This window comes from Ambystoma mexicanum, chromosome 8 (genome assembly GCF_040938575.1).
Source record: "Ambystoma mexicanum isolate Mex_15411 chromosome 8, UKY_AmexF1_1, whole genome shotgun sequence".
Classification (NCBI taxonomy): domain Eukaryota; kingdom Metazoa; phylum Chordata; class Amphibia; order Caudata; family Ambystomatidae; genus Ambystoma; species Ambystoma mexicanum.
The window spans coordinates 53,571,092-53,592,529 of record NC_090929.1 but is presented as its reverse complement, the minus strand read 5'-3'; the positions used below and the strand labels follow the sequence as shown (position 1 = coordinate 53,592,529).

Genomic DNA, 21,438 nt, shown 5'->3' with positions numbered 1-21,438 from the left:
GTATCCCTCTACCTGTAACTCCTTTTTCCCATCCTACCAGGTAGGCTACATGGGAACTCTACCCACCAACCCCGTCCCCTACACAAACACTTTCACAAAGACAGCCTGCTCTGGGAGAAAACAGACGAACACCCGAACAGTATACCCAACATGTCCCATTACAACAGTCAGGCGAGATCAGGCAATTACTGGCGATTACTCCAACTTGACTTCCATTACACTTTCCCACACGGATAAAAGGCAGAGCAAGAAAGCACACTGAGCGAGGCAAAGCACATGAAGGAACAGCAGTTTCGAGTCAGCAGCTGAACGAGGGGAAAGAGATGGCAAACCAAGAAGGGTTTGCAAGAAGGGAATCACCCTTGATTTTTTCGGCAAGCTGCTGTTACTTTCAAGAAATCTTCGTCAGTGAAAGCTTAAGACCAGGAAACAAGATTGAAGAATCCTGCGTTGTGTCTCAGAGATATTGGAGGAGCTCTTGCGGGACTGACCAAGGCGAGGAGCAGCAGCAGTCTCTGTGGAATCGTCCTTGGCGCCAAGAACAAAGAAACGTATGAGAGATCAACACAGCCGGTGAGTTGGGGAAACCAATGCAAGACCATCCGGTGTTGAAGTCAAGGTTTCAAGCAGCAACATTGCGTAACAAGCACTGGAACAAACAAACCTTGTTAATCACGTATGATGAAAGATGCAAGCAACGCTAAATAGCTGATGAATGTTTGAACTTAAGAAGGAAAGATACGATGCGTTGACACAGCCACTGTGAATGTGCTCAATCGAATGTCTAAGGTATCCCGCCAGGAGAAACGAAAATAGGAGATTGATGAGAACAATTGTATGAAGTGAATCCAAGTGGTCCTACGACTATTTAAGCAAAACCCATTGCACATTCGAAAGTCTTCGATTTTGAGATAAGAGGATCCGAGCCCGAACACGGGAGATCCATATTAAGAGCATCTGAGCCCCAACGAGGGAGATCCATGGTCTGAGCCCGAACGAGGGAGATCAAGTGTGAACATTTTGATAAAAAGGGGTCTCACCCTGAAGGAGGGAGACCCATGATGAACATTAAAAACGAGAACTTTTGCATCTGAAAATCCTGCCAGGACTGTAATTGAGATTTTTTTGTTTTGACAGACCCTGTGCAGTAAGAGACTTATTGAAAAAGAAGCTTGGCAGAAGGCCCGGATGTAAAGGCTTTAAACTGTATCGTCATGGCTGAGAAGCCAGAGTGTGTGCAAAGCTCGAACATGCTGCTCTACCCCATGCTGAAAACGTGGGCAAGGGTAGCCAACTGCTCAACCGTCCTGACTGACATATTATTCCTTGAACACTTTTTTTTGCATAACATTGTTTCCCACACTGTTTGCATTTAGAAGTAAGGATTGGCAATAGGTTTATTAGTATAGGCCCTTTTATTTTGACAGAGACTCAACTAGGACTGCGTTATTTGATGTTCGTAGCTTGCTCCCATCCTTAGATTTAGGTTTAGATAGGCGTTCAACCAACACATTGAAGTTCAATAAACACCCTTCAACTGGGATCACTGGTGTCTGTCTTCACTGTTTGAAACCATGCCTTCCTTACACACTCCACTGATAAATGCTATCAGAAGTGGCTCTTTTTCATATTGGACCTCCACTGACCTCACTCAGATTTTGAAGGTATCAATGCAGATCCCGAGATCAACCTCTGGCCTTCCCGGTATTGCAAGGATTCTGGGAACTAACATTACAGCTCAGCTGGAGCACAAGAACTCAATCGAGAAACAAACAGGTATTCTGAATGCCAGCTTCTCACCAATACAAACCAGGAGCTGCGAGAAATAATGATTCTCATTCACGTCTCAACGACCCAACACGTAGGACCACAACACACTCCTCAGTCTTGCAATGAGCTGCACCGTTTCCTGCAAGGAGGCAGAGCATGGCAAACAGTGCATGCAAGGCCAAAGTGGCACGACTTATATCCTATCCAAAATAATTAGGTGACAACGTATTACAATAACATAGGTTTATGGCATTTAGTAGTCAACAAGCAGACAACATTAGTCAATGTTTTTCGAAAATATACAAGATCCTTCGCCGGAGCAACCTCTGTCTGAAAGAAATGCCAAGCAAGTGTGATGAATCAGTAATGATTCCTCCCATAAACCTGGCCTGGGACCCTTCTCTTGTGGCCAGGGGAAGGCAGAGGCTTCCTGATCCCAACCCTTGGGGTGGTGTACATCAGGAGGATCACATGGGGTGGGAGGCAGGGGGGACAGGCCAGGAAGACTGGGAACCTTCCCCAGTTTAATTTTCCCCGTAATCCCACACTTTTTATGGCTGTTTGCCAAACAAATGAACTAACTGTGTTGTTGGGGACTGCAATTCGCATAATCCCATGAGTATCGGGACGAGGAAGAGGACTGAAGAAGGATGCTGTAGCAGTAGTTGGGCAATTAAGGTTAACAACCCACACCTGAAGGAACCTGGGAGGCATAAAATGCCCCTCAGGTGCAGGCCATAGGAAAGAGTTGGAACTGTGGCTGAAGTTCATGCAGTAGTAGCAAAAGCAGAAAGAAGGCGGCACAATGTTGGCAATCCAAGCAGAAGTGGGAGAACCAGAGGGACGCCGGAATGTTAATACAGCAGATTTCACCTGCTTGTTCTGTGAATGACCTGTTCCCTCAAACTCTGAAGAGCAGAGGCTGCACAGAGGAAGATGTGCAGGGAGACGGCCTTTCCCCATGTGAGCCTGATTGCAGTGGTTGCTGTGCAGGAAACGTGTCTGAGACTGAGGTGAAGAGCTGATGTCAAGCTGTGGGTCTCGGGAGCGATAGGGGACCCATAATCGAGTGGCCGAGCCGGAGACACCTTCAGCAAGGAAGGGTGTGGGTCCCAAGCGAGCCAGAAGCAGTAGAAGTTGTGCAACACATGGAAGGAGGATCACAGAAGCCAGTGAGTCACCCCTGGCATTTTGATTACTTGCGCGAGCACTGCCAGCACCAGTATCAAGCTTAATATTCACTTGCGTAGAAGCAGAAGCGAGCTGAAGTTATTAATTTCCTTCCTAGTCCTCCCCCTCTTGGCTTCTCTCCTATTTGCTCCTGGGCCTTTCTGGACCGTCTCCCCTCTGGAATGACCCCCATCTGAAATCCCTCTGGGCTGCTCCCTCGTTGGACTGCCTTCCTATTTATTCTGCACTTAGCAGCCTCTTCCAATCTACCAGTTGCTTCTGTGGATTAGGCAGCTGTACCCTGCACTGCATTCTTGGAAGGAATCATCTGGGTTTTAACCCTTGTTCTGGGCCCTCTTCTTTTGGGTACACCTAGTTGGTTGTTCATTCTAGCTAACAGGGTGGTGGCTTCCTCAGAAGGCATGCCCTACTCCGCCAAAATAAACGGCTCAAGACCCTGGTGAGTCTGGCTGCTGAGTGCTGACACCCACAAGCAGGTTTACCACCTCGTTACCAATATACAGCATCCCTAATGTTCCAATTAAGTACCTACTACGTTGAGATTAAAATGATTTTTCTTAGTTAAAATTTGTTCTCACTGATGAAGGGGTATTTTTAAGAAGGTCAAAATAGATTTTAACTTTAAAAACAGGCATTTTGTTGTAATACGTGTTATCTTTGTGAAGACATGCTGCGTTTGTCGTAAGGGGCCTCAGATAACAAAATATTAAAAGATCCTCTCCACGGCATGCACTGCCGATACCTACAGCGCTTTGGTGTAAGGTGCTTTACAATTCAAAATATATACATTTCTGATGCTAGTTAATCTGCTTAGAATCACATGCTAAGCATATAGCCCGACATTTTGTGGTAATCGTGGTATTGCAGCTTTCTTTCAAGGATTGAAAGGGGACGTCGACATGAGCACGACGGTAACACTATCCCTAACGGGACGTGTAGTGTACCCAAAATCCCTCACACAGAGATCCCTCAGATAGTTTTTTCCCACCCAACTAGTGGATCGCCTTATGCAAAGCTCGAAAGAATTATTTTTCATATATAGTCATTTCTTTGTCCTACGACCGATGGTCGTCTAGTCTCCGACTTTTCTGCTTCGATGACTACTTCGTGGCCCCCCATGTTGAAGATATCCACTGATGTTCGGCGAATGGTGCTTAGGTCGACATCTGTACAGTAGGGAGAGTGGGACCCCAGGGTTGATTCGGAAGTGCAATAGGTGCTTACCTCGTGACCACGACGAACGATCCTGTAAGTCCTGCAAACGCTTTCGTCCTAAGAGGCTAAAAGATAGGCAGACAAAGCGGTGGGCGCCCTAAGCAATGCAGTCAGAGAGTCGATCACCAGTCAGCGCCCTCGCCTCAAGTGATGAGGATTCTAGTGGAACCCATGGCTCTGATGTGGAGGCCACAGACCTTTTCGTGGAACTGTCTGGTTCCCAGGTGCCCATCCCCGGCCGGCAGGCCACCAGTACTGCTATGGGGAGATCACATCCCGGTGACAGGGGCACACACGCACCACCCAATGATAACCCCCCCCCCCTCGAGCTTCCTCGACGGATGCATCGAAGAAGCATCCGCCGGCAACAGGCCCGCCGAAAACCTTCGATGGTACCTACCAAACCTCATGGTCGGTATCCTGTCCTCATCAGTCTTCTCGGCATGCGTCCGGGCATTTCACTCATAAGGGCATCTCTTCTAAAAAAGCACATGAGTGCCGACACGCCGTCTAAGAGCGTGTCAGTTCCACAGGTTTCGGCAGAGCCGATAACCACGATAGCACCTACAGGCACGTCGAAATTCCTCATACAGCTGCCGAAGGTACAAAAGAGTCTTGTGGCGATTGTTTGGGCAGCGGAACGGCCAAAAAGCACCCCCTCTCGTTGAGGAGTACTCTGATGGGCCCCTGCCCCTCTCCAAGGCTTTATCTCAAACCCCCCACCCCTCCTTGAGAGACTTTCCCTCCTCCAGACCCCTCTGGTTCATCCCTGTGGACCAGAGTGAGATTCGAAAATTACATGGACAAAGAGTCACAATTTGTAAGCTTTTCTGAAAAGTTCATTACCCCCAACCTAGGGAGGTAGATTCCTGCCTAATTTTACCAAAGCTGCAGAAGCTTTCAACCCAAACTCACCAGGAAGAAGTATTTGAGTTTTTGAAACCGAAGGAGACATACGAAGACCCCTATGGTCATGAGGACAATCCTTTTGGGCCGGACAACTGACAAGTGCCCAGATCGGTGACAAGATCAGCCAGCGGATGAAGCACCTTGGCTCTCACCCACTCCAACTCCTGACCCAGACAATTTGTCTGAATCCGCCCTCCTCGCCTCAACAGAGGCAGCATTCGCCTACTGTCGGCCAAATGACTTGATGCAATCCTGAAAAGGGCCGCAGACCACTTCCAAATCGCCACGCAGGAAGCTGTTCAGGATTCAGATTTTTTGTGAGTATTCTAAAGGAAAACAAAACCACAAGTCAGGCTATCTTCCTGCTGAATTTGCTACTTCCTTGCTGTCCCCTTCCCTTAAGGCTGTCGACCCTCGGGTTGAAAAACTGTTTAGCCCCTCTCCGTCGGACCCCATGTACATTCGGGGGATGCCACACCAGACTCCCTGGTTGTTACCACCACCTGGAAAATGGCTGGGGTGCCACTGTCTACTGCAGAGGCTCACCCCAACAAAGACTGCATGAAACTCCATGCCCTGGGCAAGCGTATCATCACGTCGGCAGCATATTCTACTACAATTGCAATACTACTACTATTCTTGCGAGTTATGGTGTTGCGCAGTGGAACCTGCTTCAAGAAGGCCTCCAAGAGGTCCCTTAACCCGTGCGATCACGACTACTGGCGGTCGTCTCGGAGGGTAGGCTGGTGACGCACAACATCCTTAAAAACACACTAGACGCTGCTGAGACAGCAGGTCATACTCTGGCGCAGGGTACTCCCTTCAAGAGACACGCCTGGCTAAAAAACTCAGGGTTTAAGCCAGAGACTCCGGCCAAGTTGATAAACAAACCCGTGGAAGAAACTGATTTGTTCGCTTAGGCTGTGGATGACACCTTGGAAACAGCAAAAGTAAAAAAAGAGCATGAGACACTCAAATCTATCAACCAAACCTTTTCAACAGTTGGGAGGTGCAAACTCTCGATGTTCCTTTCTGGGCCAATCCCTCTCCCGATCTCCACAGCCAATACCAGCAGACGAGGCAAGGGCAGAGGCAGAAACTCCACCCCCAAGAGGCTCCCCGGCCTCCGCATCAAAATGACTCGCCAGTCCGGGTCCCCTCCCGTGCTTCCCCGGTCGGGGGACATTTAACATTGTTCATTCAAGCATGGGAAGGGATCAAATCAGTACAGTGGGGGCTCAAGAACGTTGCACACAGTTATTGTATAGAGTTCCACTAGTCACCTCGATACCATCCTCCAAAGAGCAGACGCCAATCACCAGCACCCCTGCAAATCCTGCTGAAGAGGTGCAGATCCTGCAGGAAAAAGGCGCCATAGAAGTCGTCCCCATTCATCAGGTAAACAAGGGTATTTATTCAGTGTACGTCCTTGTACCAAAAAAGGATCTCACCATGCACCATGTGTTAGACTTGCGCCCAGCGAACAAATGTCAAACCACAAAAGTTCAGAATGACAACATTGCAGGAAGTAATCCCACTGCTGGTGCAGGGGGATTACATGGCAAAATTGGATATGAAAGATGCATACTTTCATATTTCAATATTGTCAACGCACAAAAAGTACCGAAGGTTCATGATAGAGGACAAGCACTATCGGTTCAAAGTCCTTCCCTTCACTATTGCCTCAGCCCCACAGATGTTCACAAAGGTACTGGCGGTAGTAGCTGCTCAGCTGCGCAGGCAGTCCTTTCCAGTCTACCCTTACCTCAACAACTGGCTAATAACAGGGGATTTGTATGGAATATGCCAAACAAATACCCTGAAGACGGTTGATCTCCCCTTCAGTCTAGGGTTCACAATCAACGAGAATAAGTCCAGTTTCCGGGGGCCCTAATTCGGACCAAAGATGGTCTCGTCTTTCCCTGCAACGAGAGGGTTCAAAACATGCTGTTCAAGATCCCTCACTATGCAGCCAATCGCGTGGTCACCATACGCAAAGTCATGAGACAGTTAGGGATGATGGCCTCCTGCATTTATCTGGTTCCACACGCACGTCTGCGCATGCTCCCCATGCAAGAGTGTCTCTCGAGCTAATGGTGTCAGGCCAGCGGACAATGGGACGATCTAGTGGTGGTCTCAGCAGCCCTCGTTCACTCTGCAGTGGTGGTCAAGGGAAAACCTCTTGCAGGGGGAAGACCTTCACCACCATCGCAGTACAAGCGACTCACACCACAGACGCATCTCTGACGGGGTGGGGGGCTCACCTCCTAATGGCGTATAGCGTGTGGTTCCCAGCGGTAGCAACCAACCACATAAACCTGTTGGAACTGCTAGCAGTGTTCAAAATCCTGAAAGCATCCTCACGGACAGTAACATGACCATTTGTTACCTGAACAAACAAGGAGGCACTCACTCTCCAGGGCTATCCAAACGGTCACAGGACATATGTAAATGAAATCTCAAACACAAGTTCCTCCTGTCACAACATGTTCCAGGGGAACTCAATCTTCTGGTGGACGTACTCAGCAGAGACTTCACACTACCCGTAGAGTACCAGTGGCAATTACATCAAGACATTGTTTTCAACGTCTTCGCAGATTGGGTCTTCCTAGCGATCAACTTGTTCGCATCTCTGGAAAAAGCACAATGCTCAGATTATGCCTCCAGGTACCCACAGAGCCGCTCCAGCGGGGACGGGCTCTGGATAACATGGTCAGGGAAATTTCTCTATGCCTGCCCCCCACCCCCATCCCCACAATCCCCCAGCCCTCTCACCTTAGCAGCCTGGCTCCAGAGGTCATAGAGTTGGGGCACCTCTAACTCTCACAAAGATGTAGGACAACACCAGACATTGCTACTCCAGCAAATGTAAACGCTTTGTCATCTGGTGCAATGGCATGAGCATCAATCCTACTGAATGCACACCAACCCATATTGTGCTGTACCTAACTCACCTACTAGATTTAGGCCTGGTTTTCAATTCCTTAAAAGTCCAGTTAGCTGCACTTTCGGCATACACCATGTCCCAGAAGAAGGTTTTGTGGTGGAAAAATCCAGTAATCAAGGCTTTAATGGAAGGGGTTAAAAGGCTTCACCCCCCTATTTCCAACCCAGCTCCCGGGTGGGACAGGATTGTTGTACTTAATAGACTAATGTTGTCTCCCTTTGAACCTATGCATAAGGCTGGCCTTAAAGCACTCGCTTACAAGACTGCCTTCTTGGTGGCAGTCACATCAATAAGGAGAGTTTGTGAACTGCAGGCCCTTTCAGTTCAAGACCCATTTATCACAATTCACATAGATAAGGTGGCCCTGCTAACTAACCCACAATTTCTGGCAACATTTATTTCGAAGTTCCATGTGAACCAATCAATAGAACTACCCATCTTTTTCCAGAACCCCACTAACGTGGCAGAAGGAAGCCTCCACACACACTTGATGTGAGGAGACCGTTGATCTATTACCTGGAAAAGACAAAACCACTAAGAAAAACAAACCTGTTTTTCGTTTCAGTGGCAGCTGGTAGAGAAAGGGATCCTGTCTCTAAATCAGCCATCTCAAAGTGGATCGTAAACCGCATCACACTGTGCTATACTCTTGCCAAGAGAGATCTGCCCTTCAAGCCTAGAGAACACGCTACTCGGGGCACAGGGGCTTCCATAGCATTCATTGCAAATGTTCCTCTTGAGTCCATTTCTAAAGCAGCAACCTGGAGTTCTGTACACACCTTTACACAACACTACTGCCTAGATACACACTCTAGATCTGATTCTCAGGTGGGACAAGCAGTGTTAAGACATCTCTTTGCCACTGTTCCTTCACACACCCCACCACCATCTCTGGGTACTGCTTGCTAGTCTATGCACAGCATGCGATTCTAAGCAGCTTAACAAGCATCAGAAGACATGCATTACTTGCATCTGCTTAAGATTCACAAGCGCCCACCCTTCCTCCCCTCATGGAGTAGAAGGAACAGACATCTTACACCTTCTCTCTCTGTACTCACTATGGTCATAGGCTCCTTCATGGCACAAAAAACACAATTGGGGGACCTTGAAGCGTGAGGGATTTTTGGGTACACTCCACGTCACGTTAGGGTTAGTGTTACAGTCACACCCATGTCGACGTCCCCGTTCGATCCTCGAAAGAAGAACAAGTTACTTACCAACTGGTAACATTCTTTCGACTGGATGTTCCTCCAACGTATTCCACATCTTTGACATGTAATGTGCACAGCTGTGGACATTACATGTCAAAGACGTGGGATACGTTGGAGAACACAATCCATTCGAAAGATGCAATACTCTTGTGATTACCACTAGCTGTCAAGACTACACACACAGCATGTGAATCTAAGCAGATACAATCATCAGAAATCCTATAATGGTAAGTAATGCATGTCATACGTCTGCTCTGAACACTAACATGACAGTACTGGCCGCAAGAAAGGACAGAAACCTGCTCATCTCCAATTTTGTGGCAGTGTCTAATTTTAGGGAGTAAAACGGAGGCTGACCCTCCTCTGTATTAATAGGTTTCTGGATGAGATGCACACAGAGCTCTGCCAGTAGACCCCACTTCTTGCCTGACATTACCCACCTAGTCTCTCAGCACGCACATAAGCACAAATCAGTAGAGTGACCCGGTTATCAGCACACAAAATCTGTATAAATCATTTAAAATATATCCCAAATATAGTGGTGACTTTAGACGTAGCATACTTAAATGAAGTTAGAACTAGATGGAGTGTCTTTGAGAAGAGCACTTTCTAATCCTAAACAGAACTGAGAAACTTGTCCTTGGCCTCAAGTCCCGGGATCATCTCTTCAGCTCTAAAATCCCTTCATTGGCTTCCAGTGGATGCAAGTGGATGCAAGGATTAAATTTAAAACCCTGTCCATTGTCCACAAGGCTTTCTGCGGCCTGGGTCCAAAATACCTTCAACTATCCCTCCGGTAATAACTCCCCTCCCGAGCCCTTCTCTCCTCTACTTCTAACTTGCTCAGGGTCAGTCATTTTTCAAAGAAACGAGCTGGGGGTAGATCTCTTTCTTCGGCTAGTGCCTCCCTTTGGAAAAACCTCCCTGCAACCTTGAAACTTGAGAACCACCATCTATGGTTCCGGAAGCTCAAGACCTTCCTCTTTGCATCTGCCTTAGCCCCTTCCCCCAACCTCTCCTGAGGATGCTGCTTTCTCTCCTGGCAATGTTGCACCTGGCCACCCCCTGTTCTTCGGGCCCAGGTACCTGCCCACCCTGCCACCCTCCTGCACTGCCTCCTGGCCACCCTTGCACTGGGGCCCTTATCTGTACCAATACAGCCCCCCCCATTCTTCTGCACTTATCAGAAACACCCTGACTAACCTTGCACTGAGCCACTCACAGGCTGCAGTACCCGGTCTTTGATCACCTTATTTATGTATGTATGTATTAATCTTGTTCTCTCGTATGCTCTGCACTTCCCAATTTCTCCCCCCATGCACTCTCGCCCCTTTTTCCCTCCCCCATGCACTTGCGCATTCTCAATGTCACTGGACCTCGTAAGATCGTTTTTTGTTTTCTCCCCTGCTCCCCTCCCTTTTGCCTGTGCACGAGCGAGATATAAATAAAATATATCACTTCTACAAGGCATTGTAATGCGAGATTCACTGGAAGTATTCAGGAGTAACTCTGGCAGATATTTTACAGTAAGCTTGATGACTGCAACGCAGTCAGAGTGCTGGAAACAAATACCTTATAGGAATTTTTTAAACCTAGGGTCAAATACAATGGGTGCAATAATGCTGCATATACAAGGGTAAAAGAAACCATGTAGGATTGCTTTTGTATTTGGAATGAATGGAAAGCAGACTAATTACCTGGTGCTGGCAGTCTGTCGCCTCAGTCTATGGCCCTCCACAGTATCGCACATTCACCACAATACATGATTTGGCCCATGCCTCACATTCTCCACTCCAGACACGCTGAGTCTGGCCCCCCCACTGCACAACGTAGGTTGTTTCCTCGATCTCAACTGAATAGTTCTATCCGTCCCCACCTGCCCACCATTCACGTGGGTAGTCTCCTTCGCTCTCAATTGGACACCCTAGACATGGGCAGTCTAATACCTTCCGCCGCCTCCTTTGCTCTCATCTGCCCACCCTTCCCAATCTAGCTTCTGTTGGCAAGGGGGGGATGCTCGTCCCAAACACCCAAGCACTGGTCCTAAAACCCCCAAGCACTTTGAGATGCGGCAGATGCCTGTAAGTGTGCACTAGGGGCTCAGGGAGGTTACAGAGGCAGGGGGCATCACCAGAGGTTATAGTGCAGGGAGGGTGGTGTATACGTTACATTTAAAAGACAATGGGACTTAGACACCATTTTACATAGTAGCAGCCATATTGAAATCGAGGCCTAGCTTCGCACTGCAACCAGAGTCGCAGCCTGAGCCCCAGAAATGGAAATAAGTATGCATGCGGGAATAGGGAATAGATTCCAACATGGGCACTGGTTAAGAAGGCCAGACCTGCAGCGATTCATAGACCTTTCATGGTCTTATGCTGCTAGCATTCGCATCCCAGAAAGAATGTGCCCTGCAAGGCCATGAAGGGGTTGAGAGCTCTCTGTGAAAAGCAATCGCACAAGAAGGGGGGCACAAGGCTTCGACCTTCCCTGTCCCAGCTATAAGTAATAGCACCCAGATGCCCCATCCCAAGACCCCCAGCATTCCATGGTACCAGTCAGCCCCAGACCACCGACCATAAAACGGTTGGACCCACAATTGATCAAGATCGATCAGAAAGCAGGGATCAAGTTGCCTTCACCACAGGACACGTGATTTATACTGCGAGGTCCTGGGAGGCGTAAAACAACATAGCCAAAATGAGGGTGGGGAGCTTTGGAAAGAGTAAACGTGTCTGGAATCAAGCTGTAGTCAGTTATAGGCAATGGCCTCGAAGTATCCCCTTAACCCTTGCCTGCAGTACCAGAAGCACATTAGGTTAAAGGTAGTACATGCATTGTTTTTCTTTGCATAATTGCCAATTACTTGTATCTTTGTACCTGATGACACGCAAGGAGGAACCCACATGGAAGAAAATTGACCGGGCTGGGACAAATGGCCTTGCATCCCTTATAGAGTTGGTAGCCTATGCATAGGTTTGCACCAACCAGCCATTTGAATTATTTAACTTGCATCACTGATGACGATGTGTGCATTCATAAAGTATTGCTTGTACTGAATTTACCAGAACGTTCCGTGGCAGCAGAGACCTTTGCTGGCGCATTTCTATTTTTGTGGAAATAAAACCTTGTTCTCCTCGCAAGGGGTCTGCTGGGCCTTCTTCCCCCTAGTGGGTTGTATTTTATCGGGTGTGAGCGTTGAGGGGTTCTCTACAATTTCTCTGACCCTCTACTGCAGTCTCACATGTTCACCAATTCGGTTTTGTGATGCTGTAGTCCTACGAGCCCTCACATTGACCCTCTCTCCCCAATGACACTTACCCTCCCACGTGTCCCCTGTGGTCTTTGGAGCCCACGTCTCACATTATCTTTCAATCCATGTTTCCCACTCCACAGTCTGTTCTTATAGCAATCCCTGGTCTCCCATGCCCATCCATGATTCCCATGAGCTTTTCTCACCTTTCCATCTGAGGCAGTGTTTATCCTGTAGTGATAGACCCGTCCCTCATATCGCAGTGATATGGACCGCTGCCCCGGACAGCTCTCACTTTCTCGCACCAGGAAGCTTCCATTGATGCCACTGCTCAGTAGATACTCTGCTGCATTGCGGGAGACTGGCCCGTGGTACCAAGAGTGCTTCTCCAAGCTGTTCACAGGAGTGATGTAGTTGCTGGGCACCCAGCCCTGTCCATTCTTGGTCTGTGCCTCGCACCACTCTCCATTGTGGTTATATCCCAAGACGCGGAGCTTTTCACCTGAATGGAAGGGAGACAGGAAGAGAGGTCGGCTCACACAGGCAATCCTTTCCAATTCTAAGTGCATATAGCCTCACTCCCGCTCTGAAACACACACAATACATAAGCACCTCTTTTCCAATCGAAATCCAAGAAGCAAGGTCTAAAACCCTACACTTTAAGAAGCCATGAAACATAAATGAACACCAGATTATATATTGGTCAAGGATATCAGTTTGCCCAACGTTCTGTCACTGTTCCTCTATACTCATGGAAGTGTGGAATGGGGCCAAAACCATTGGCAGAAGAAAACCATTTTGAAAAAAGGTTAAGATTGGGATCATCAGAGGATCCTTTGTGCTTTGCTTCAGCCCCTGCCACACCCCTCCATCCCTGGCTAGTTCCTTTCTGACAGCAGCAGATGTTTACACAGTTTGCAGCCTTTGCACCCGAGCTTTGACATTTATATTACTTTATTTCACCTTGGCAAAGATACTTTCCCTGGTGTCTCTGAAGTAACCAGCTTTTCTACACACTGGGCTGGTTTTTGGTGCTTCGCTTGCTCATGCTCCCATGCGCTGTGCTACCGTTGTCTAGAGCCAGACGACTCGGGCACAAAATGCCTTATTTGCACCCCGCTCTCTCCGATCCTGTTGGAGCAGTGGAAGGCAATCTTCAGCCCCATTTTAGCATCAGACTTTATGGACGTTTTGTGAAAAGCATCAGATCACAGGAGCTTCTCAGCATCTCAACAGCAGTTCACTCAGCAATGTGTTTCTTCAGTTGTCTAATCACAGGAGGGACACCAGAGACCACCTATGGCTGACTACTGTTCCACTGGCGACAGCCGTGGTTCTTCCCATAGATCCACTAACCAGCACTAATAAGGTCATCAAACTGTTACAGATATTACACCCAGAGCAATGATATAACCCACCGCTCCAGATGTGTCCTGGTGGAGATGGTGGTTAAGCCTGTGGTTCGTGAAAACATGCATAAGCCTGGCATAAGCCTGGGATAAGCCTGGGATAGCAGTAACTACTTCAGTTAAACCCTGCCTACCAACATCAGCCATAAGTTCACATTTGGGTCAAATGTGGTCTGCTTAGAGGGTGGTTTTCGATGGATCTACAACTTTGAAGTCAAGGCCTCCAGAAGTATCAAAGTCCTAGAGATTCGAATCCGGTCCAAGCGCCCTCTTGAAATATTCACTAGAAGTTTTTGCAAGGTCCTCTCTCCTCTTAGTGCCACCCCTACTATGAGCTGCAATCAAATCAAGCCCTTTTCTGTTGTGCCAATTAGCGCCAGCTACCTCAATCCTTACCCAGTCTTTCTCCCTCCACTTCTTATTCACTAAACTATGGTTGGTCCCGAATCGGATCCCATCCAAACCCGACATGCTCATGTGCCTTAAAAGCCATAGTCAATTCAGTTGCTCCCATTACTGGGTGGGATGGGGGAGGGGCACACGGGGCGTACATGCGCTCGCTTGGGAAGCAAGATGCAGAGCAACACCGGTTCAATCCCCGGGTCCACGCTTAGGCACCTCTGGGTATTAATAACCAATTAGAATTACAATTACTGCTAGATTTGATCAGCCACCTCCTATCTACTCAGCGCAGATCATTTGAGTGATCACACAAACATGAGTTTGTCCACACTCAGTCTCCATTTTAGGCTGGCTTAAATGGCAAAATAAGTGTGTATGGATCTCCTTAAGTACGCCCCACAGAATGAGTTGATAAAGCAGCTGTCTCAATGGTACCAAGCCTCAGTCAGTTGCATAGGTAAAGTACGGCGACGTGCCTTTCAATGGGAAGGACTACCTCCATACCTTGGATTGACAAGGAGCTTAGCATGGTCATGCAGTAGACCTTTCCCTTCCACGGCCAGAGCAACCCAGAAATAGTGCCTTCCCTAATTGAGTTCCATAGATTAGAATATCACAGAAACAGGCAGCAAGACAGCTCAGACATTCCCTCACTCATGAAGTGGCCCGCATCAATCCCCTATGCCTTCTTCCAACACAGCGCTTCTTCAGATCAGAAAAGCAAGACATGATGTACTTATTTCTGGGTTGTTTTCCCCCATTGGGTGGCAAGATTTAAAAACTCGCCCAGACTTGGAGATCTATCAGACACCTGTTATGTTTATTAGGTTTATAGAGGTGAACAGAAAAGGAGTTTGGGAGGCGAAGCAGCTAGAATCTTTGGCCACTACTTAGAGCGCCCATGGCACCCTTGAAGTGCATCTGGGAACGCTTTATAATTAAGGCTGACATTTTTCAGTTTTCACTGATTTTTTTCACATGAATACAGACGGAATTCAATCTGCTTTCTGTCTATAAAAATGGAAAAAAACTGAAAAACGGGCCTTTGTCTGTTCTCTATGATATCACTCATACATCGCAGGCCAATCACATTGCAGATTGGCAGCATGGAGAGTGTAAAAGTTGCATAATAATAGCACTCAAGTTCTTTATATTGCTGACAGCATATATCTTAAGGCAGCAGCAGTCCCAGGAGAAACCGTTTGTTCTTATGGAAAAAATTGAGCTAGCATTTCTCTCCTATATGGCTGCATGTGTGCTTTAATAAATACTAGTTGCGTATTATCTTTTTATATGACAAAAATAAATGTGGATAAATACAGCCGGCAATGTCAGAAAAATAAATACCATGAAACCGGAAGCCTTATTTATAATCTGTCAATAAAGATTCATAGGCCCCACTCAATACTCCAAAACGTATGATTGGTGCACGAGGTCCACTCCCGCTGTCACCTGGTGAACAGCTTTTCAGTTCAGAAGTACTCCACAACACTGCACTCCATGTACATAATTAAGCAAGGTACAGCTGTACTTCAAAATATTATATTATCTTCAGGTTTACGTTTTTAAACCAGACTATTACTGCATTTTAAACTTCACAAATGCATTATGGAAATCGTAGCTCATGCATTCCATGTTTCAGAGCGAGCCATCAAATCCATATCCTTACCCCCTGCAGAGTGCACAAGTGCTAGATGCCCAGGGGTGCTGCACACTGGTCATACTACATGAAGATATAGCAGGATCTTGCTTAAATGGTAAGGCTTCAGCATAGCAGCAGCAATACAGACGTTCGCTGCATATTCATTGCCATCTCAATGCTAGACATCTGTGTCCTTGCTAAGCCAGCTATTGATCACGGCCAAACCCTTTGCAGCTTTCCATTGATGCCGTAGCACCTTCTTTCTTGTTGTCTATTGCCCGCTGCTGCTCTCTAGCCACCCCATGTACTAGTCTAGCCATATCAGTGCAAGCTGTCCTTGTTCTAGATACTACCCGATCCTCGCCCAATGAAGTGGAGACCTTCCCGTTAACCATCTGTCCATGTTGCTTTCCCCCATTAGTGGGTAAACATACTTGTGAGTGGCAAAGAGGTACATCTGGAGGGCAAGCACACCACATTTTGCAAAACTGTACTACATTTTAAAAGGCTTGCCTTAAAAGGGAAAAGTGCTGCACAGTACACATGAGTTCTAGGTGGATCAATAATCCATGGTCTAGCCACCTCCCTGTTCCAGACATCTCAACCATCTATCCATGCACGAGCCCAGAGGTAAGCAAACTCCGTCTCTCCAGATGTTTGGGTCTCAATTTTGCCTCACAGTGCCCAGATTGATCTCTTAAAAGAGCCGGAGGCTCGAGCTTTACAGTCCTCGCCTCCCAACTCTGTAACACCCTGCCCCTGAACATCAAATCGTCCAAATCCTTCCAGTCTTTCAGGAAACTTGCCATTGGGTGGCTACTGACAAAAGGTCAACCTTAATCTAGACCTAGCTATAATCTGTATATATTGTACATGCCTTACCTATGTCCTTACTGTATGCATTTACTACCATTGTATATACTGTATATAACCTTTGCTAATGTACCACTGCTAATTACCATGTACTGTGCCTTGTAACCTGTCCTAAGCGCCCTTTTACTCCCCGGTCCGGAGCGCTATACAAATAAAAAAACAAAAAAAATACTTGCACCCTAGCCACCTTCATGCTCGCTATGTACCTGCACGCAATTCCGGCCTCAGCCCTATTCTGCTGGTTATCCATGCCAGTGTCACCTCCTGGCTCGATTAATGCTCTAGCAAGTGCCTGCCTGTCTGCTCATGTTACATTACCTTTAGTTATGCTCAGAGTGTTATCCCCACTGGCCACAAAGTCGTAGAGGGCAACAAAGAGATTGGGGTCATTTTCGCTGGGACCGGAGAGGAGATTTTCTTTGGAGTTCCAACGTGCAGCTTCACCCAGTCCTTGAGGCTCAAAATCCGTCCCAATTGGTCGCTGCAGGGCTTCTGGTGGAGAATTTAGAAGGAGGGGAGAAAAGTAAAGGGAGATCACAAGGTGGGACAAAAGGAGAGGAAAAAGGAGGGTGGCGACCAAAGTAGAATCACAGGAGCAAATGTGGAAAAGGGCAGACACCAGGGCAGATATGAAAAGGAGGGTAAAATGGAGACAAAAGCAAAGAGGAGAAAACCGTTAATCTTTCATTACATAGTACAAGGCATCAACAAGCTATACATGACCTCGCAAGGCAAGGCTGGTGCGTTCTTCTGCAGAGACCCATACATGGGAGGTGTACTTCGTATGCTACACAACAGTGCTCTCTGTAGCGACATTGCATTTTTATTTTATTGGACATTTGCATGGCTCCTATACACAAGTGTTTCAAGGCGTTTTGCCTGTGTACTGCACATGCACTCAACATCCCAATTCGCACTGTCACGAGTTGGTGAGGGCAATGAATTCAACTTCCAATATCTTCTTGTATTTTAATTTGAAATTACGATGTAATCATTTAGCCCATAATAAACAAAACAGTTTTTGCGATTTGTACTTTTAATATCCATTGTAACGAATTAGAGAGAATAAGCGTCCACAGAGTCATTGCGGCATGGCTTCCGCTCTCCCCTTTTACACATTGTCGCGTATATTCAACAGAAAATAAAAGGCACAATGAGAACGCTCGTTTAAGAACATTCAATCTGGGAATGGTCACTGTTTTGCCCCATTCATTCCTAATGACTACTCACGATTCTCATCATTCAAAGTATTTCTAGAATTAAACACACGCACAGCTTGCCACGGCAAAGTCCTGAATGCCAATGTCTGAGGCGGCTTTGAAGGTGGCCAGTAGGTTGAGAGAATAAGAGTATCGGTTCCGCCATGGACCATGAGTGCGCACACAACGTCTAAGAGCAAAGTGAGGACACAGACGGCCTAAAAAAAAACGCCAACTCTCAAAGGCTTTTATTATTTTTTGTAGTTAAGTGGCCGTCGAAGTGCAATCCCTTTCTCTCGTTTAGAGGTGGCCGTTTCCCCCCTAACCCAGGCATTCCTCGTCCACGGGTTGGTCACTAAAGATTGGTAACCCCTGCCATCTACAAACCTAAAGATGGCCACCTGATCTATCGAAACTCACAGTCCCTGCGCTTAGATTCCCCCAGACGGAATGGAAGTGTTTTGTGCCTTCGACCCTCAGGCCCCAGTTTGTCTTATCCTCCCAGACACTGTTCTTCTCCCCCATGTTTTTCTCTCACCCTCCCTTTCCTCATACTACTCGCGACCCAACGCCTCCTCTTCCTCTCCTGAAACTGTTCTGACCCTTCACTGTTTCGCTCTTCCTAACTCCACCACCCACTCTTCGCTCCTACTTCTCCCCCGCAGACTCCTTGCCACACAACTACAACCCTCTACACCTTGCTACTCTCCTTCTCCTGGTCACTCTTCTTTCATTTACCTCAGACACCGTATCACTCCCTAGTCTGCCCCATCAATCTCTCTCCCATACACAGCGTTCACACTCAAACACAAGCATCACCCTCTACCACCCGCCAATGTTTCACCTTCCACAATCTGGAAATGAATCGGTTCCTTGCGTGGTCTCGCAATAGGCAAGATCCTAGTTCTTGAAAGCCATTCCCAGCTGGTGGACAATGCCGGTTTAATGCTTGTGCCATTTCGTGATGCCCACGCAGGTAAGTGTATTGTTCCTTAGCAAGCAAGTCCCACTGGCGTTTTGCCCGTGGTTCTGCTTGGGTGGGTGGAGTCATCTGAACGGCGGTGGGTTGTGTACTGACTCACTACATTCAGGCTGCTGCATGGCTCCCTCTGCTTCTTGCTTGCTTGGCTCTCTCCCTCTTTGGCTGATCGCTGGCTGCTCCATAGTAAGGGTCGCTGGCATTGAGAGCTCTGCAATACTCAAAGACAGGCCACAATGGTGCTGTGCAGGCATGTGCTGATGGGTGGTGTTACTCTTGGCAAACAAATTAGAATGGGGCAAGGATAGGGACTGGGGCCCTGCCATCTCCCATACCCCACGCCGCTGGGGTTGGACTGGCATATACCCTGGTAGCCCTCCCACCACAGGGACATATTTCTGGCCCTATCTCTGGGAAAAGGTTGGTAGATGACTAACTGTGCAGGATTGCAAGGCTTTGAAAGGGCGGCTGGGTATATGCTGTAAAGTTTGATAATGTCAGAGGAGAGGAGAGGAAGTAGTGATGAGAGCGGTTGTCAGAGATCGGGGACTGATCGATATGCCTTTTACACATTAGAAAATGCTATATTTGGAAAGGAGGAAAAAGACATTTCAGGAAGTACGATTAGCAATTTTGCGTTCCGGGACTTTCAACGAAAGACTATCACCAGTTTCTAAACCGGCCTAAAGAGCCTTAGTGCCAACCATCACCTTCAAAAATACAGACACAACAACCTACTGCCATTCGTCTGACAGCAAGTGTTGCACATAACATTTTGCCTCCAAAAGGGCCCTTTCCATTTCTAGAGTAATTCTAGAACAGGCGAAATGCTGATTAACCATTAGCAAGCCGGGTACCCTCTGGTGTGCTAATATATATTTCTTTATAAATTAGGGTCTGCGACTAGCATACAAACCAGAAACAATTTCCTTAAACAAAACAAAAACAGCATGGCTGGCACGTAACTCTGAAATGGGTGCAAGTCGCACTTTCGTTTCAAAGCCGCAGGTCGGAGCAGGCAGAACGCTGTCTGCTATCCAGGAGTGGTGTGCCGCCAATGATCTCCGTCTTCATGCCAGTAAGACGGAGATTCTCCTCATCGGCAGACCTGCACCCCCCTTTCTTGTCACTCTCTGGCTGGCCTCCCTTGGCCCTCTTCCTGCTCCCACCTATGAGACTAAGAACCTCAGGGTTATCTTTGCCTCCACACATTTTCTCCTCATATCGGACGTCTCTAACAAGTCAAACTACCAACTACCCCTCAGAGGTATTCTTCCTTTCCTCTCCTTCCCTCAGAAGCTTACCGTCTCTAGAGGTCTGGTTTTCTCTAGGCTGGACTACCGCAACATCCTCTTTGCAAATCTTCCTGTTTCCACTCTCTGTCCTCTGCAACTCATCCAGAACAGGACTGTTTGACTTGTTCTTGGCCTCAAGCCCTGGGATCTTATCTCTCCAGCTCAGAAATCTCTTCACTGGCTCCCAGTGGCTGCAAGGATTAAATTCAAGACCCTTTGCATTGTACACAATGCTTTCTGGGGCCTGGATCCTAAAAACCTTCAACTCTCCCTCTGTAAACACCTTCCCAATCAAGCTCTTCGCTCCTCCACCTCCAACTCTGTCAGGGTCAGTTGCTACTCCAAGCAGCAAATTGGGGGGTAGATCCCTTTCCTCTGCTGGGGTCTCCCCTCTGGAACAGCCTCCCTGCCACTCTGAAACTTGAGAACCATCTCCGATTCCAGAAGCACCTCAAGACCTTCCTCTCCGTTTCTGCCTCTCTCTTCCTCTGCCCTGCTGATCTGTCTGCTTCGGCACCGTGCACCTGGCTCCTTTTGATTTCGGGCCCAGGTCCCTGCCCACCCAGCCACACACCTGCACTGCCTCCTGGCAACCCCTGCACTTGGGTCTGTATGTGTAACTCTACAGCCCCCTTATCACACTTATCAGACACCCCTTTGCGCTTTAAACCTTGCACTTTGCCACCTTTGTGGCTGCACTACCAGTTGTTTGTATCCCTTGCTCTGCACTTTCCCCTCTCCCCTGCACTTGCACATTCTCAATGTCACTGGGCCTATTAAAATCGTTGTTTTCTCCTCCCTTGTTCCCCTCCCTTGCCTCGTCGCTCTCTGAAACACTTGTGTATGAGCGCGATACATGGATTGTGCACGTGTGTGTTCGGATTACTCATGTCCCTCCTCCCCGCTGTGCTAATGAATAATGCACGAATGGTGAGAATCTGACGTGCTCAGTAACACCTGCACGTCAACATACAGGCTTTACCTTAAAGCACCTTGTGCAAAACAGATACAGTATTTTTGTTTTAGCAGTGCACAATTAGGTCTGTGCAGTTTAAGTCAGCTTCTACTGCTTTACTTACCTTTTCTATAACCTTTTCCACCCAACTCACCCTCTCTTCATATAAAGGCCATTCTAATGAGCAA

The 21,438-nt window shown here is 47.6% G+C and overlaps 1 protein-coding gene across 4 annotated transcripts in view; it reads right to left on the bottom strand.

Annotated features, from left to right (window-relative positions):
- Positions 1-21,438, bottom strand: part of ABL1 (ABL proto-oncogene 1, non-receptor tyrosine kinase) — a 783,695-nt gene that overhangs the window by 271,793 nt on the left and 490,464 nt on the right. For 2 of the 4 annotated variants that reach the window (XM_069609270.1, XM_069609272.1), the window contains exons 2-3: positions 17,141-17,314; positions 12,703-12,998 (exon numbers count right to left, since the gene is read on the bottom strand). In XM_069609270.1, the coding sequence (XP_069465371.1) occupies positions 12,703-12,998; positions 17,141-17,314 (470 nt within the window). The remainder of the gene's footprint in view (positions 1-12,702; positions 12,999-17,140; positions 17,315-21,438) is intronic. The other 2 variants (XM_069609271.1, XM_069609273.1) reach the window with 1 other exon arrangement.